The 17,768-nt window shown below is 34.0% G+C and overlaps 1 protein-coding gene across 2 annotated transcripts in view; it reads left to right on the forward strand.

The window, feature by feature from the left end:
* The window catches only part of MYBL1 (MYB proto-oncogene like 1), a 37,116-nt gene extending 24,190 nt beyond the window's left edge, over positions 1-12,926 (forward strand). The window contains exons 9-16 of one of the 2 annotated variants that reach the window (XM_077876735.1): positions 653-886; positions 1,962-2,330; positions 4,254-4,396; positions 4,952-5,066; positions 8,196-8,312; positions 8,406-8,510; positions 8,973-9,149; positions 10,282-12,926. In XM_077876735.1, the coding sequence (XP_077732861.1) occupies positions 653-886; positions 1,962-2,330; positions 4,254-4,396; positions 4,952-5,066; positions 8,196-8,312; positions 8,406-8,510; positions 8,973-9,149; positions 10,282-10,410 (1,389 nt within the window). In that variant the 3' untranslated portion in view covers positions 10,411-12,926. The remainder of the gene's footprint in view (positions 1-652; positions 887-1,961; positions 2,331-4,253; positions 4,397-4,951; positions 5,067-8,195; positions 8,313-8,405; positions 8,511-8,972; positions 9,150-10,281) is intronic. The other variant, XM_077876736.1, reaches the window with a different exon arrangement.
* Positions 12,927-17,768: the final 4,842 nt, after the last annotated feature.

Consider the following 17,768-nt stretch of genomic DNA (forward strand, 5'->3'; position numbering starts at 1 on the left):
ATGAGGACACAAGAAATAGGATGTAGTATGTTAAAATAAGTCACAAAGTTTTGTGGGGGCACATAAGAGAGGTGTCTGAGGTATAGGTAGTCAGAGAAGGGTTCCTCAAAGAACTCTATTTTAGCCTAGTCTTGAAAGGCAATGTTTATTTTGTAGCAAAGTGGATGAACTACGGCATCATTGTAGGTGGAATAGGTAAAAGTGGATGATCAATTGGAGGACTTTCCAATATTTGAAGTGTATCTTAAATGAAGAATAAAAATTTTCCCTGACCTATATTGGAGAACATTCTAGATAAAAGGAGCCAGTAGTATGTGCAAAGGCACTCTAGGGTAAAAGACTAACTCGTGGGAATTACAACTATAGTTGGATATTCGGTATTCCCTGGAAGGAGGGTGTATGAGTGAAAGTGTTGGGATATGAGGTGTAAAAGGTAGAGAGAGACCAGATTCTGGGAGTTTGAACTCTATATTGTGTACATATGCTAGTTTGCTAGTTTTATTTCACCATGACTTTTGAGGGAAGACAGTATATTTGCTACTATATTTTTTGTGAAATGTATGTTATCCTAGAAAAAACTCTTAGTTAAAATCCAAATTTATGCTTAGGTTGAGAATGACAAATAATATTCACATTTCTTTTGTACTTTTAGCAACCTGGAAGCTTTTCTAGCTGGTCTGGTAGTTTCCTCATGGATGATAGCATGTCTAATACTCTAAATAGCCTCGAGGAGCACACTAGTGAGTTTTACAGTATGGATGAAAATCAAACTCTGTCTGCTCAGCAGAATTCACCCACAAAGTTCCTGGCCGTAGAGGCAAATGCTGTGCTGTCCTCTCTACAGACCATCCCAGAATTTGCAGAGACTCTAGAACTTATTGAATCTGTAAGTTTGAAATTGTGAGATTACCAAAAGCTCAATTTTAGTAGCATGATTTCATGTTCAGAAACTTAGTTTAAGGGACACTGACCAGTTTTGTTTTAAGCATTCTTTTGTATGTCATGCTTAGTTTTATTTTGATTTTTTGCAGTGGCTTTTGGCAAAAACAAATAAAAAATTTATATCTTTATCTTACTATGTACTTGACCTAAAATTTTTAGAAATTAAAATTTAAGAATTTGTTTTTTACTGTACAAATTGTATATTAGAGAGAGTTGGAAACTAGAGGAAACTGTAAAGAAGAAAAATCCTCCATAAGCCTAGAGTTAATTTGAAGTATTTTCTTTCAGGCTGTGTTCTATACATATAAAACATATGTACATGCATATATATATATTTACTGAAATATACACCTATGTATTATGTTTATAGATTTTTTTCTACATTATATCATGAGCATGTCTTTGTTTTCTTAACTGTTTTTTGAACTTCAATTTTAATGGCATCATACTCTTTCATATGAATGTAACAAAATTTATTTACTCAGTATACGGTTATTGAGCATTTAGGTGGTATCCAGTTTTTCAGTATTACAAATTATAGAATATATTATGTAAACCTTTGTGTAAAATCATGATTTCCATAGATTAGATTAAATTTCTGGATCAAAATGTATGACCATTTTTGAAGATGTTCCATACACATTACCAAATTATATGGAATTTGATAGTTTTTCTGATGTGGAATATAGTATGAAGTTTATGAAGAATTGTACTCTTTGATAATAACTTAAAATAATTTGTTCTTTTTATTTAAAATACTTTGACAGTAAGCTTCCGCTGCTGAATTAGACGAAATATTGTAGGATGTTCCAAATTGGAGTTGTAGTAAAACCGTAATCTCTTCCTCTCAAATGGTCTTTCTTAAAAGAAAAAAGAGAGAGATGAATAAGAAAAGCCTATTTCTCATAATAAAAATGAGTAGTTAACTTTGTGGAAGTCATCTTTCTATGGTCAATATCATATTTAACTAGTTACATAGTTTAAAGGATTAACTTAGGTAAAGCTTTATTTTATTGCAGGATCCTGTAGCATGGAGTGATGTTACCAGTTTTGATCTTTCTGATGCTGCTGCTTCTCCTGTCAAGTCCACCCCAGTCAAACTTATGAGAATTCAACACAATGAAGGAGCCATGGAATGTCAATTTAATGTCAGTCTTGTACTTGAAGGGAAAAAAAACAGTTGTAACAGTGCAGACAATGAGGCTGTTCCTGTAACATCCCCGAATGTGGCCAAGTTTAGCACTCCACCAACCATCCTCAGAAAGAAGAGAAGAATGAGAGTGGGTCAGTCCCCTGGCAGCGAACATAGCGATGGCTCCTTTAATGACGGTGGTAATACAGCACTAAAACACACACCAGTGAAAACACTACCATTTTCTCCTTCACAGGTAGAGTTTTGTTTTTGCTTATGTTCCAAAATGTTGGTGAGCTCAATTACATTAGATCCTTAATATCCTTACTAGCAGTTTGTTCCTTTGATAACACATAAAAATGGATAAAGTATTTAAATGTATACATGAGAGTGCTAAGCTCCGGTAGATCAGAAGCTGTCTCATAAAGTGTAGTAGTTGTGTTATTGTATCTTAAAATTTTTAGAGTTAAAAGGGATGTTTTAGATAAATAGTTGTGTATCTTTATAGGATTCATCAGGAAATAGGTCCAGAAAGGTAAAATGGCTTGCCCACAGTTACCTAATGGCAGAGTTGAGACTGAGATCCAGCTTCCTGATTAACTGTTCAACAGATACTGAGTATACATCCATAGACAACTACTCATTGTAAGAATTTCATGTGTATGAAGGTTTTTTTTAGGGATGTCAGGAACTACCCACTTTCTCCTGGAGTTATGTCCCTGGGCAACAGATGTTTATAAGAGATACAAAGCAAACTGTAGCTCTTATTTTATAGTACTATCTTTCTTAACAAATACTGTGTTCCAGGCTGTATGCTAAACACTTTTCTTATAGCATATTAGTTAATTCTCTTCCAAAAACCCTTAGGAGTTGGAACAAATTCAGAAGTTAAGCAGTTTGCCCACGATCAGTTAGTAAGAGAAAGGAATTGATGTTTGCTCAAAGTGTCTTGGTAGATTAAAAAGTTTTATGGAAAAAGAAGGACATTTAATGGTCAAATAAACTTGAAAGATCCTGGGATAGTGTTGGAGATGTATTTTGATGCTGGGATAGTCAGAGAATCTGGCTGTACATAAGCACTGTGTTCTCTGAAAATTATTCCCCCTGTGCTTCAGGGGATGACATTTACACAGACTACAGTTTGAATCGTTGTGTTTCCCAATACCACCCTAGCTGTCAGAGTTACCAAGATCCTGAGGAAGGTGAAACTGGGTTGGGCACACTAGCAATTTTCTATTTTTATAGAGTTTTGAACATTAGCAATTTTTGTTGAATTATAAATCCTAAGGTGGAAAGTGGCTGAGAAGGTTGAGTCATGGTAATAAAGACCTTGTATCCCATAGTAAAGAGCTTGAATTGATGGGCACTACTACAGGGTTTTGAAAGGATTGGACTGGTAATCTTAGGGTTAAGTATATTTGCAAATATTAGGAGCTGGAAGTGATAGAGCATTACAGTTAAGTAGCCTTAAAGTAATTTCCATTTCTTCCTACCACTGCTTCTATTCTCTTGGCTACAAAAATCATTCAAAATTTCATGATTATATGTAAGTTAAGATTCAGTGAGTAAAATTGGATTTTATGTCCAGTGTTATTTGAAAAATGGATTCTTGATACCTATTCTGGCTGTTCCAAGGTTCTGAGCTGTATTCTAGGTAGGCAGATTTGTTAGACAGCTGTATTATCAACAAAGCATTATTATTTTCAGAATTCAAAGATTTCTTATAGAGAAGGACACTTAAATTGCTTATTAATAAAATAATAAAACTTTTTTCCAGTTATATTGTTTTATGAAACTGTTATAATAGCAGCTATTTATGGTTTCTGTAGATTTCTATTTGATATATTTGTTGTAAATTTATCAATTGTTATAAAATTGTTTTACTGTGTTCTGTAACTTTTGAATATTTGTTAAACAACTATTTCTTGAATACCTATTATGTGGTAAACACTTAGAAGAGCTGGGGAGAGAGTGATGAACAAAATAAAAATTCCTGCCCTCATGGAGCTTAATTTTCATGGAGTGGAATGTAAATGAAATATTATTGGTAATTCTTTTCTAAAAGGAATAGAGAAATATCTTATATTTGAAAATATCCTTGAAAATCCTATCAGTTTAATATTTGCGTAAGGATTTTAACATTCTAGAAATTGTCTCTATAAACTCTCTCATTTTTTAGTTTTTCAACACATGCCCTGGAAATGAACAAATTAATATAGAAAATCCTTCATTTACATCAACCCCTATTTGTGGGCAGAAAGTTCTCATTACAACTCCTCTTCACAAGGAAACTACTCCCAAAGATCAAAAGGAAAATGTAGGGTACGTATTAAATAATTGTGTTAGCACAATTTTAAGAATAAATTAATGGGGTGCCTGGCTGGCTCAGTCAATGGAACATGCAACTTTTAATCTTGGGGTCATCACTATAAGCCCCACGTTGGGCATAGAATTTACTTAAAAAAATCATCTTGTTTAAAAAAATAGTTTTTTGTCTGTTTATACGTATATCCTAATCTCTATTCATATAGGACTTAGAATTGAAAAAAATTATAAAAAAAAAAAGAAAAAGAAATTATAACCTCATGTTTCATTCCCACTGACTGAAAATCAGCTAAATGTAATGAAAAACTTTGATATGAAGCGAAATAACATTTTTAGTACTTTTTTCTACATTTGTCTTTTTCCATTTTAAGGTGATTGATTGGAGTAAGAATTAGTTTAGGCAACATACTTTAAAATAGTCCTGGAATGTTTAAATAAAGCATGTGTATATGCAAGAAAAATTTAGTGTATACTTTTGTCATGAGTGTGCCTTCCTTAACGCTTATATAATCAAATTTTGACTATAATACACATATCTAAATGATTGGCTAGGTTTAGAACACCTACTATTAGAAGATCTATATTGGGTACCACACCAAGAACTCCTACTCCTTTTAAGAATGCGCTTGCTGCTCAGGAGAAAAAATATGGACCTCTTAAAATTGTGGTATGTATGCTCTTTTTATTTTTAAGAAATATCTTGATTTTAATAAAAGTGTTTTTTATTTTTATCCTTTTTTTCACATTTTAAAAAAGATGTTCACTGAAATTGATAACATTTTATTTCTTGATTTATAAATTTGAATTTGCTGTGTTAATCCTTTTCCTTGACTTGTAAATAAACCTTTGCTTGGCTTGTTTTGAATTCATGCCTTTTTTAATATTATGTCATCTAGAGAAAGCAAATCAAGTGTCAGTTGAACCCTTTTCTTAATACTAGAACCCACCTTTTAGTAGTTTCTGTGGTAGTTACCTGCAGTAGAATAAAGTAATTTTAATATTTTGATATACATAAGCACTTTCCTAATAATACTTAATGAGTCTGAATGATCAAGATACCTCTTTAAGGTTCAGTTTACTCTTCAATCAGTGGAGATCATAAAACACATCCCAGCGGGTTATTTCTGGAGATTAAAAAAAGATAGTAGAAATAAAGGGATTGGTGCTAAGTTTCAAGTAGTATGTACTTAGTTGCTGCTCTTGTTATTTTAATAATCGTGATAGCAATAGTAGTTCGTAAATGGAGGTGGGAAGTGTTATGTGTTTTTGCATATATAGTTAACTTTGAAGTATGTTAGATGAGCTATGGACATTCTAATTCCAGGCAGATACAGATTTCTGACAAGTTAGGTTTGTTAGAAATAAAATATTTTAAAAAATATATTGGTCTAAACTCTAGGGGAGTTTAATTATGTTCCTCTATTTTTAGTCATATTTTGGGTAGATTCATTAATTCTAGTTTGCTTGATTTAATTAGTTTTCTACCAAAAGGAATGTCACACCCTCAAATCTTCTGCTCTTTCCTCTCTTTCTAAAATATTGGTTTAGAGGGTGCATAGTAGGATTGATGAAATCTTTTTGTCCCCTAGCTCTATAGTCTGCTGTGAACAATTTTATTCTTTTTAGTTCTCTAGACTTTTATTTGCGCATACACACATAACAAAAGTGAGATCACACTTTATGTACTATCTTGTAACCTTTTAAAAATTTTTTAAGAATAAATATGTATATTTGTATCCCATAATTTTTGATGTTTGATATTCCATTGTATGGAGTTACCTAATTGATTTGACTAATCTTTCCAGTGTTTTGCTTTTCATTTTAAAATGCATCGTTCAACAAGTATTGATTGAGTGCCTACTAGGTGCCAGACACTGGGCTAGGCTTTGAGGATGTAATGTTGAACATGTCAGGTATGTTGTCTGCCTTCATAGGAGTGTGTAGCCTAATTGGGAGCTAGGCAAACAATGATTTGAAGGCATTTAAGAATTCTACAGTGCCTCAGGGTCATTTGTTCAACATATAAATTGAATACAAATTGTTATTTTAATACTAGTGTGTGGGAAATTAGGTTTTAAATTAAGTCCCTATCAGTTTGTTTTCATTTGGGAAGAATTTATCCATTGCCCAAACAGATCATTTTCATCAGCAATTTAAGATAAAAAGAAAGGAATGATTTAGTAATTACAATTTCTAAAATATCCATATGCTCATATTATCTGTTTGCAGCAAGCTGACTTTTCATTCCTCCTGTTCGATCTCCAGTTATTATTTACTGAGTACCTACTATATGCTAACCATTTACTTTTCTAATGTATCTTACTTTGAGTCACATGCACTTCTTAGAAACGGCTCTGAAATTTTAATCTGGTATGCCTTAAATATCTATTGCTTTCTTAGTAACTATTGATTTTTCTAATGTTTGCTGAAAATCACTCAAAGACTAAAAACTCTGAAAGTCCTTTAAATAAAAATCTAAATTTGGGTAGTATTAAACCTGAGAAGTATTACATACAGTAGTTCTTTTCTTTGTCACATTAGGACATTTGGTAGTGAAAGAATTCATCTGTGTCTTAGGCACTTCTCCAGGACGTTTGTATTCTTATGAGGGAAAAACAAATCGTAGATTTTTTTTTAAGAGTACCTAATCAATATTCTTTGTGAAATATAATCCTTAAAACAAAAGCTTCTGGGGCATTACATAAAAATACTGACATAATTTCTGCATGTGTCAGGCTGTAGATGAGAGCACTAAAAATTCTGTTTCCATTCTTAAAGTTTTTGTAAATGCTGTGTAATCTCATTTATAAATGAATGTTATTCTCTCTAGCTTTGTTGACTGGGAATATAAGCTGCTGGTTATTCTGTGCTGTCAATTTGTTCTTTATTTAGTGGCACTGTGATTGTTTATTTTAAAGCAGATCTTAGCTATGGTAGGGGTTGTTTGATATAATTAAAAACATTTTTTCCAGGGGCGCTTGAGTGGCTCAGTCGGTTGAGCATCTGACTCTTGATTTTAGCTCAGGTCATGATTTCAGGATTGAGAGGCAAGTGGGGCTCTGCACTGGGTGTGGAGCCTGCTTAAGGTTCTCTCCCCCCGGCCCAGGCTCCCATGCATGCTCTCTCTTTCTAAAACAAATTGTTCTTTCTGACTTACACAGTTGACTTAGCTATTTGATAGGAAGCTAGGTAAATAATATTTTGATACTATTTCAGTATTTAGCCCACACTCAAGTTTCTTTCATATAGACACACATACACACCACTTCTTGAAAACTGTCTCATCTCTAAGCTTGAGACTAGGTGTACAGAGATATACACAAAGATGAAAAAGACGTGCTTACTGCTCTTAAGTAGCTCACACATCTAGTGGTAAGAGAAACATGTTAACTAGTAACTACATACTATATAATAAGTACAGTAAAAGAATAAGGAGAACTAGTATAGTCCCAATTTGTTATGTATTTATTATTTTTTCTATTTTTATATAAAAATATTTGGGAAATAATCTCTTATCTGTTTAATTCTGAGGCTCCTGATTGAAGCAGGAGCTACAGCAGTTTCCTCTGAAGGAGAAAGCCTAGAGTGAACAAAGTGCACACTTCATTCAGTGTTTGTAATGCTCAGTATTATTTTTGCCATAAAACTGATTAGTTAATTCATTCAACTTTAAGTATCTATAGGGACTCAGAAAAAATTATACCAATAATAAAAAAGTATAAAAGATGAGTTTCTATATATGGGGGGGAAGGGAATTGATATAAAAGACTCTTTAACCCTTTTAAAAACAATTTAGTCACAGCCACTTGCCTTCTTGGAAGAAGATATTCGGGAAGTTTTAAAAGAAGAAACTGGAACAGATATATTCCTCAAAGAGGAAGATGAACCTGCTTACAAAAGCTGCAAGCAGGAGGTAGTCTTTTAGTATTATTGTTAATAAAAGTCTTTATTTTAAAAATAAAAGTGACTTTACCATAATGCTTCTATTGTAACTTATTCATTCTAGCATACAGCTTCTGTAAAGAAAGTCAGGAAATCACTAGTCTTAGATAATTGGGAAAAAGAAGAACCAGGTACTCAACTATTGACTGAAGACATTTCAGACATGCAGGTTTGTGAAGAATTATTGTTGTTGTTAATGTGATTGCTATTGTTGTTGTTAACGTGATTGCTTTAAGTCCTACTGGTTCTTGTTTCTTACCCATTGTGTTATGAATCTCATTAGAGATTCATAGTTACCTTTAGCATTTATTATTTTGCTTACTTCAGAAAGAAACTATTGACTATAGAGAATATTTTATTTATTTCCTTCATTTTTATATTCGTTTTGTTTTGAGAGGAGTTTACTCTTTTATGTATGATATCAAAAAATGGTAGTTCTCAAAACTTTAAATTTCAGTATTTATCTTTGGTTAATTTCTGATTTAATTTTACTACATTACTAGAAATTTCGTTGGAGCCAAAAGCTTTCTTGGAGTGAAATGACAGGGCTTCCACTACCACTTACTCAGTAGTCTCTCTATTTGTCTCCATTTTTGAATTAGTTATTTTCCTCTTCTTTTTTCTCTCTTAGTCAGAAAATATATTTACAACATCTTTATTAATGATACCATTATTGGAAATACATGACAATAGGTGCAACTTGACTCCTGAAAAACAAGATATAAATTTAACCAACAAAACATGTACACTTAATAAAAAGAAACCAAACCCTAACACTTCTAAAGTCACATTGGAAAAGAACCTTCAGGTATGAATTTGTAAGTTTCTTTCAGTGATTTTTGTTGTTGTTATCACTTTGTTCAGTTATCACTTTGGACTTACTGATCACAAGTTATACTTTTTCTTTTTAGATTCAAAATCGACTATAACAGTAACTAAACATTCACCATTATTTTGTCACTCAAACTAGATTTGGGTTTTGAGATACTGATTCATCAGGGCACATATGAACTAAACAATTGAAGTTGTGGCCAGTCTCATCTGGTGATTTCTTAAGCACAATTTCATTTTTAAATTAAAGTTATCTAAGTCTCCTTCTGGCCTCTCTTCTTCTATAACAAATATGTGTAGCCCTAATTGCTATCTTGAAAGGGTAAGTGGTTGGAAGCAGTTTCAGCTTGATTTTGTTGGTATAATTGTTTCCAGTGAACTTTTTGGCTCAGAAGTTGTAAAACAAAATTCTTTTTTCCATTGCTCTGCAGCCATTATGTTGCTGTAAATGAAGCCTGGAAAATTTTTTACTACGTTATCTTAAGAATTCAACCCAGTTAGTTTGAGAGTTCATTGAGGATGAAGTTCTCTTCTTTAGACCACAGCAACAGCAGCACTAGCATTCCTGACGTTTAAGCAGTTCTTGAAAACATCTTTGGCAATTGGATGTGGCCACTCATCTCTGTCTTTAGCTGCTGCCCTTCAAAGAGCCATGTAGCATGTTCTCTTAATCCATATTAAATGGTTTGATTTCCCAGTGTTTAACACAGAACTTTTCAGGAAAATAGATTACATAGCAGATCATACCTAAAAAAGATTCTTTAAATCTTTTGCAAAATTTTGAAGAATAAAGACTGACATTTCTTTCCATGCTAAGACTGAATTGAGGGGGTTGTGGTTAGAAAACTTATAAACTGCCTCTACAAATCTACGAACAAAGTAGCTAAAAAAAAATGGATTTTAAAAAATTGATCATAAATATTTAAGTATTTTTAAAATATTGTTTAATAAAGAGAATCACAATGCCATTATCCAAACATGTTTATAGTGATTATTTATCATTATCTAGTTGGTTGAAATAATTGACTTTTAAAAGTGTCATTAATTGTAAAGTGGAATGTATAGTTATTTTAGTAATTTTCATATCACTATTAATATTTCTTTCATAGTCAAATTGTGAATGGGAAACAGTGGTTTATGGAAAGACAGAAGACCAACTTATCATGACAGAACAAGCAAGAAGATATTTGAGTACTTACACAGCTACCAGCAGCACTTCAAGAGCTCTCATACTGTAAACGTTATTAAAATCGATGAAATTCCCTACTTTGTTACTGTATCCTATACTAAATTAGGTTGCAATGAAATTTTTGTCAATTAATTGTTTTTAAAGTTTTAATACAGCCCTAAAATGGTTTGCATCTTTTTTCATATTGGGGAAGCAGGAAGCCCAGCCACTTAAGTAAGGGGTAGGTAATTTCATGGTTAATTTTTTAAGAGATGAGATTTAAAAAATTGTTTTTAAAGAACAAGATCAGAAAACCATATTAGAATGTTATGGATATCCTAAAGGTAAATTCTCACATATTTTCTTTAGAAGATGTATGTTGCTACTCTCTTGATGCTGCAGTTTTGTTACAGATAGGTTTATGAGTATGTATGATTTTTGAAATTAGTCTATGTATGGGAAGCACACATGGTTTTATGAAGTACTTTTGCCTACGTGCTGATTTACTTAAGCTACCATTTACAAAGAAATACAGTGGAAAGAAATTAAAAGAAGGAGAGAAAGTTGCACTACTAATTTTTGGTATTTTCAAAAACAATAAAATTAACTACAGTGTTAAATGTATTTATTTGAGCATAGTACTAAAAACAAAAAGCATTGAAAAAGGTTTTTTCCCTTATTAGTAAAGAGTCAGTATTTTCTTCATAAATCTCAGAAGAGCTGAGAGTTTTGTTGAATGTATTGTACAGTATGTAGGAGCAAGACTTTGTAAATTGGAGAGAAGTCTTTTTATAATTTATTTTCATTTTTAAAGCTTAAATGTAGATATTTATACCTATACAGGGTGTCTAGAAGCCAGTGTTGTTTCCTGTTATTTACAGCTAACATAAAGAACAATTTTGATGTTTAAGTATGAAATATGAAACAGTAAGTTATAGCTGCAAAGAATACAGTCTCTATACTGTATGTCACATCTACCTAAATATTGCACTATGCCCTTTAAATCATGTTGGTTATAAAATAGTTCTAAAAATGTACTAAATAATAATTTAATATTTTCTTTTTAAATTATATGGGGGGGTCATATAAATTAATCTGGTGATTTGTATATGTGTTTGAAATTTTTGCATTTTGTTTAAACAAATAATATGGTACTTTGGTCCCTAAAAACAGTCTGCACTTAGAAGTTTATTGTATTTACTCAGTGTTTCAGAGGTAGAGAACATTATCTTTTATTTATAAAAATATTTTGTCCTTTTATAAATGTTTTGTGTTTCTCTACAGGTTACAACAGTTGCTTCAGTTGCCTGTTTTAGGTGTTTGCACTTATTTCTTTTTGAAAGAATGTCTTTATTTGCTTTTGTGTAGAGATTTTATGTACTTTTTTTTTGAGACATATAATGGTGTGCTGTCAACTTAAACACTGACAGGCAAATAGAATTGTACACTGTAGTTGTAATTATTTATAATTGACACACTCTCTCCCTCTCCACTCCTGAAGTATGCTGCTATAGAAAATAGCAGAATCGGCTTGCTGCTATGAGAGAAGGAAAGAGCCACCACCACTTGCACTGTGTGAAAAGGTAAAAAGCAAATGATGGCAAGTTCTCAAGTTAACTTAATGGACTCAACCATTACCAGGCAAATTCTTGCAAATGCCAAAATACTATGCCTTAAAACAAAGACAGCTTAAGATTTTCTGATGTTTTTATGTTAATAGAAATGGTAATACTAAATATTTTAATGCCTAGCTCTTGAACAGTAGACATAAAAGGGTTTTAAGCTATTTAAATCCACTTGCTCATTTTTGCATATTATATGTAGTGAGAAGTGAAGAAAATGTGTGGTACTAAGATTATGCCTTGTTGATAACAAATGGATGAACCAATTTGAATCTTCTTAGTGTGTTTGTTAAGTCTGTTGATTGCTTCCCAATTAGTGAACTTCTCACAGAAATAACACTTTATAAAACCAATGATTGTAGCAAAATCATACTGGATCATTTCAATTTCAGTTACTTTGAACTAATAGCACATAATGGTTTTTGTTTGTTTGTTTGTTTGTTTTAATGTAGCCCATAGCCCTTAGCTGGTTTGGATGTACATAGTTTCCAGTCACCAAAGTATATCTTGGAAGAGCTATATTTTTTTAAAGCATGATTTTTCTTGAGCATTAAATTATCCCAAGTGTAATATATTGCAGATAAGCCTGGGCTTATTGGACATAGTACATATTTGGGTTGGTATTGGTTGAATCCTTTAGTTAACTGCTTTGTTGCTTTTTGCAAGAAGATTTTTAATCTTAAACATGTCAGGCATCTTAAGTCACCTTTACACTGTTGTGTTCATTTGAATTTCTTTCAGTATGTTACAAAAATGCCAGACATACATGTAGCAGCCATACTTGCATGGAAACTGACTACACATATATAATACTGCATTTTGTTGTAAGGTTTTCACATTAATACAGCAATTACCCTGACTAAATTGAGTTTTTTGATGTATGGGAAAACTTTCCATTGTAAGAGAATCTTGCATACAATGTTGACTATTAACATCCATAATAAAGCATCTGTGTACAAGCTGACTTGGCATTCCTCATTTCACTTTGGTTTTGTGTTTTATGGTATTGATTGAACCCTTAAGGACTTAACCCAACATTCTTTTTTTTTTTTAAGATTTTATTTATTTATTTATTCATGAGAGACACAGAGAGAGGCAGAGACATAGGCAGAGGGAGAAGCAGGCTCCTCAGAGGGAGCCGTATGTGGGACTTGATCCCAGACTCCAGGATCACGCCCTGAGCCAAAGGCAGACGCTCAACCACTGAGCCACCCAGGCATCCCTTAACCCAACATTCTGTTCTTAGACTTTTTTTTTCTCCTTTAGAACTGTCTATACAGTTGATTTCACCTGTTAATACAACTTGACTTCCTTATCAAATTGTGGAAATAATTATACAGTCTCTTTCAGAGCCATATTTTCAACTGCTTTTAGATATTTCCATATGACTCTTATGTTAATACCTTAAATGCAACATGTTCTCTTTTTCCCAATTTGGACCTACCCTTCCTTTTCTCTCTCTTAGTGGTGTCGCCTTCCCTTCCATCACCCATTGAGAAATCTCCTGCCTCCCTCACCTCCCCAAATAGAAATCTGTTGTAAATTATCTACCTAGGGATACCTGGGTAGGTCAATGGGTTAAGCACCCTGTTCTTGATCTTGGCTCAGGTCATGATCTCATGATCTCAGGGTTGTGAGATCAAGTCTCATGTTGGACTCCATGCTCAATGCAGATGTCTGCTGAGATTCTCGCTCTGCCTCTCTCTCCCTGTGCTCTCTCTAAAAAGAAATACATAAAATCTTTTTAAAAAGTTCTTAGCCTGTCTAAGGCCATTGCTCTAAATCTATTCCTTCATCTCTTACTTGGATAGTTGCACTAATTACTCTAATTTCCATTCTATAGAAATATGAAGAAATTGTGCCAGTGACATCAGGGTGTCACCTGCAAGGCCAAATGGTCATCCAGTCAGGTTTGCAGTATTACATTGCCTCAGTGAATTCGTCACCATCTAGATTTTACCTTTAGCTTTTTAGGCTTAGAAATCTGATGGGTGGGATCCCTGGGTGGCGCAGCGGTTTAGCGCCTGCCTTTGGCCCAGGGCGCGATCCTGGAGACCCGGGATCGAATCCCGCGTCGGGCTCCTGGTGCATGGAGCCTGCTTCTCCTTCTGCCTGTGTCTCTGCCTCTCTCTCTGTGTGTGACTATCATAAATAAATAAAAATTAAAAAAAAAAAAAGAAATCTGATGGGTTAAACCACCAAAAATGAGTTTACCCTTTAGTAGAATGCTTATCTCGAATATGCAAGACTGACACATGAAACTATTAATTTACAGTGAAATAACTACTGCAAAAGGATGAGGTACATTCTCTTATGTGAAAGCATAAGGAAACAAATATAAAAATTGTATATATCTGATCACACCTCTTCTGTTCAAAGATCTTCCATAGTTGTCTGTTGCCTAGATAAAAATAATTCTCCACTTCCTAACCTAGACCTGTTGGATCTTCCAACAACATATATGTGTATGCTTCAATCTCCATGCCTGTGTTAGTAATATTTTCTCTGCATGATTGCTTTGCTTTGTCTCAGCCTGTTAAAATTTTACTCATCCTTGATGGCACAGATCTATGAATCATTTCCTGATTATCATAGTGCTTCCATAAAACTTTCCCCCTAGACTTTGTTTTGAAGAATGGGAATTGCTATTTATAGCTCCTTGTCTAGCATGGTGCTTAGAAAAATCTCAGTAAGTGTTAAATTGAAAGAATTTTAAAAAATTAGTCATGGCTCTATCAGGGAATATTAGCCATATTTTACACAACAGATTGATTATAAATAGTTTTGGCTTCTATCTACATGAAACTAGTTTTACTTTATCGTCAATAAACTATTATTTTGTGAAAATCTTTTAGCTCACTTTATAATCACGTAATTTCTTGCTTGGTTTATGCATCTATAGAGTAATAGACTTGTCCACCAATCAGACCTTTAATTATAATGTAAAACAGATGGTTTTTTTTTTAAAGATTTTATTAATTCATGAGAGACGTAGAGAGAGAGAGGCAGAGACATAGGCAGAGGGAGAAGCAGGCTCCATGCAAGAAGCCTGATGTGGGACTCAATCCCAGGACCCCAGGATCATGCCCTGGGCCGAAGGCAGGCGCTAAACCACTAGGCCACCCAGGGATCCCCCAGATGGTATTTTTTGAAGAGGTACTTCCCACTCTGTGAAAAGTGAAAATTTATTTTTAACTAGTGGAGGTAAAATGAATCAAGTGAGTTTCCATTGGAACATTATACTTTCCCTTTCCATGGTGCTTTTTTTAAAAAAAAATAAGATATGGTCAAGAATATGAAATATGTCAGCAGAAAGCCAAGTAAAGTGTACCAGGAGAAAAATTACTCATGGCTGACATGTGTTGTCGAGAGAATGTTTCTGAAAACTTTTTAGCATCTTGGCATTAGTATGTTTTTTTTTTTTTTAATTTTTTATTTATTTATGATAGTCACACACACAGAGAGAGAGAGAGAGAGGCAGAGACACAGGCAGAGGAAGAAGCAGGCTCCATGCACCGGGAGCCTGATGTGGGATTCGATACCGGGTCTCCACGATCGCGCCCTGGGCCAAAGGCAGGCGCCAAACCGCTGCGCCACCCAGGGATCCCCGGCATTAGTATGTTAAAAGCTGTTGCTTTTGAGCAAACTCAGTATTAAAAGAAGTGTACTATATATACTACCCTTATTTCTGAAGGTCTCAGATCTGATGTGCTTATGCTGTCATTTTACTACTGTAATTTTGCTAACCATACCTCAAAAGGTTGGATCAAATTCTGACACAATTTCCTAAGCCTCAATACAATTAGCACTTATTTATTCGTTCAGCTAGCAACTAATACTTAACCAAGTGTTTACAGTACCTGGTGCTTGGTATTGGGGGATACTATGGTAAACAGGACATGACCCTTCCCTTAAGGAAGCTGATATTCTAGAAGGGGATCCAAATAAGTATGTAATGGCATCTCTTAGGCTGAAAAATGAGATGGATCAAGTAGTCAAGTTTCCTCTTATATTTGTAAATACTCATTTGGAAATTTGGGCGTTGCCTAGATAGTGTGAATTTCTTTTCCCCACATACTATGGAGAATTGGTTAGCACCACCCAGGGATCTTGCACCACCCAGAAGTTCACAGCCTGAAAGTTTGAGTATGGCATAGCAGCTGGAGCCATGTGCCAGTCGCAAACATGTCACTTATTCTTCCTGACAACTCTATTAGGTAAACATTGTTATAATCCACTTTTGTGGATATGGAAACAGGCTTAGGTTAGGAGACTTGTCCAAAACATACAGTACAATGTCGAGCTGGAATTCATTCAATCATCTGAGATTTGGGTTGATTCTTTAAAATTAAGCATAAGGGTGAGGAGTACAGAGTAGATGATTTCATTTCTATAAAAGTACAAAACAGGCAAAAATTATGCTATTAGAAGGTAGTGGTTACCCTGGATGGGAGAATTATTAAAAGGAGCCTTGAGGAAGGGGTCTTCTGGAGTGCTACAATGCTCCATTTCCTGCTGTGGTTGCTAATTTTGTGGATGTGTTTTTAAGTTTGTACAAATCCAGGCTCTTCTGTATGTATGCACATTATGCTTCAATAACAAATTTTTTTAGAATTAAGCTTTGGTTGGATAGTAGAGGGAAATAAAAGTGCTCTGCCAGAGCAAAATGTAACAAATTGGCCCTTACATGGTTCCCTTCATATGCTTATAAGAGTCTACAAGAGTTATGCACTCAGCTGAACTTCTCACTGTTCTTCTCTAGCATATATTGAGCTCATTTCTTCTGGTAAAGTAAATTTATGCAAGATTTCTACATGAAATAAGTGAATATTTCCTTGGACTGTATATGCCAAACATACCAAATTTTTATTTTAAGAGCTTACTCCACTTCATTGCATGAACTCTTTACTCAAGCCAAACTAAACAGTCACAGTTCCCCATAAATACTCCACAATTACATTTTTCAACTTCTGCTCAGCCTCTTGCTTTTACTCCCACCCCACTGAAATGTCCACATCAAGTTACTAGTAACCAAATAACCATCTATCTCATGTGGTCCACTAGGTGCTTTGCACCTTCTGAACTGCATTTCTTTATAGCACAATGTGTTACTGTCTTTTCAGTGCTTGTGTTCTCTTAACCAGCATTTACTTAATTCACTCATCTGATTAACCTGCATTCCTCATTCCTAAATTCTCAAGTTCCCTGTCACCAACGGCTAGTAGGCTAGCAGACCTTCTCTAGTTGACTAAACACTTTTTGTTGAACGAGTGCAAATATTGATAGATGAGAGAGCTTCTACATTTTTTAATATATCCAAAATATTTTAACATTTAATATACATTATTAATAAAGTATTTTACATTCTTTCCACCACTCCTCAACCCCTGCTATATTCTAAGTCTTTGAAATCCAAAGTGCATTTTACACTTAAAGCACATCTCAATTCAGACCAGCTACATTTGAAGGGCTCAATAGACATGTGTCAAGTGGCTAGTGCACTGGGCAATGGAGTTTTAAATCACTAGGAATTCACAGAGAAAACGTTCTGTAATTCAGAGGAAACACTACCTATTTCAGGCCACAACAGACCAATTTAGTAAACTACAGCCATTGGAATCCTTCCTCTCCACCTTCCTTTCACCCTGGGTCTTTTTAAGTTCATTCATTTAATCCCAATTCTCCTTGCTGACCTTGAGACATGCCTGTCACAAGCTTCAGTTTCTTCATTAGTAAGATAGAGGTCTACTACCTTCTTGACTTCCATATTACTGTCTCTTTCAGTGGATTGTAAGCTTTCTGTAGG

Source organism: Canis aureus, chromosome 28, assembly GCF_053574225.1.
Source record: "Canis aureus isolate CA01 chromosome 28, VMU_Caureus_v.1.0, whole genome shotgun sequence".
Taxonomy (NCBI): domain Eukaryota; kingdom Metazoa; phylum Chordata; class Mammalia; order Carnivora; family Canidae; genus Canis; species Canis aureus.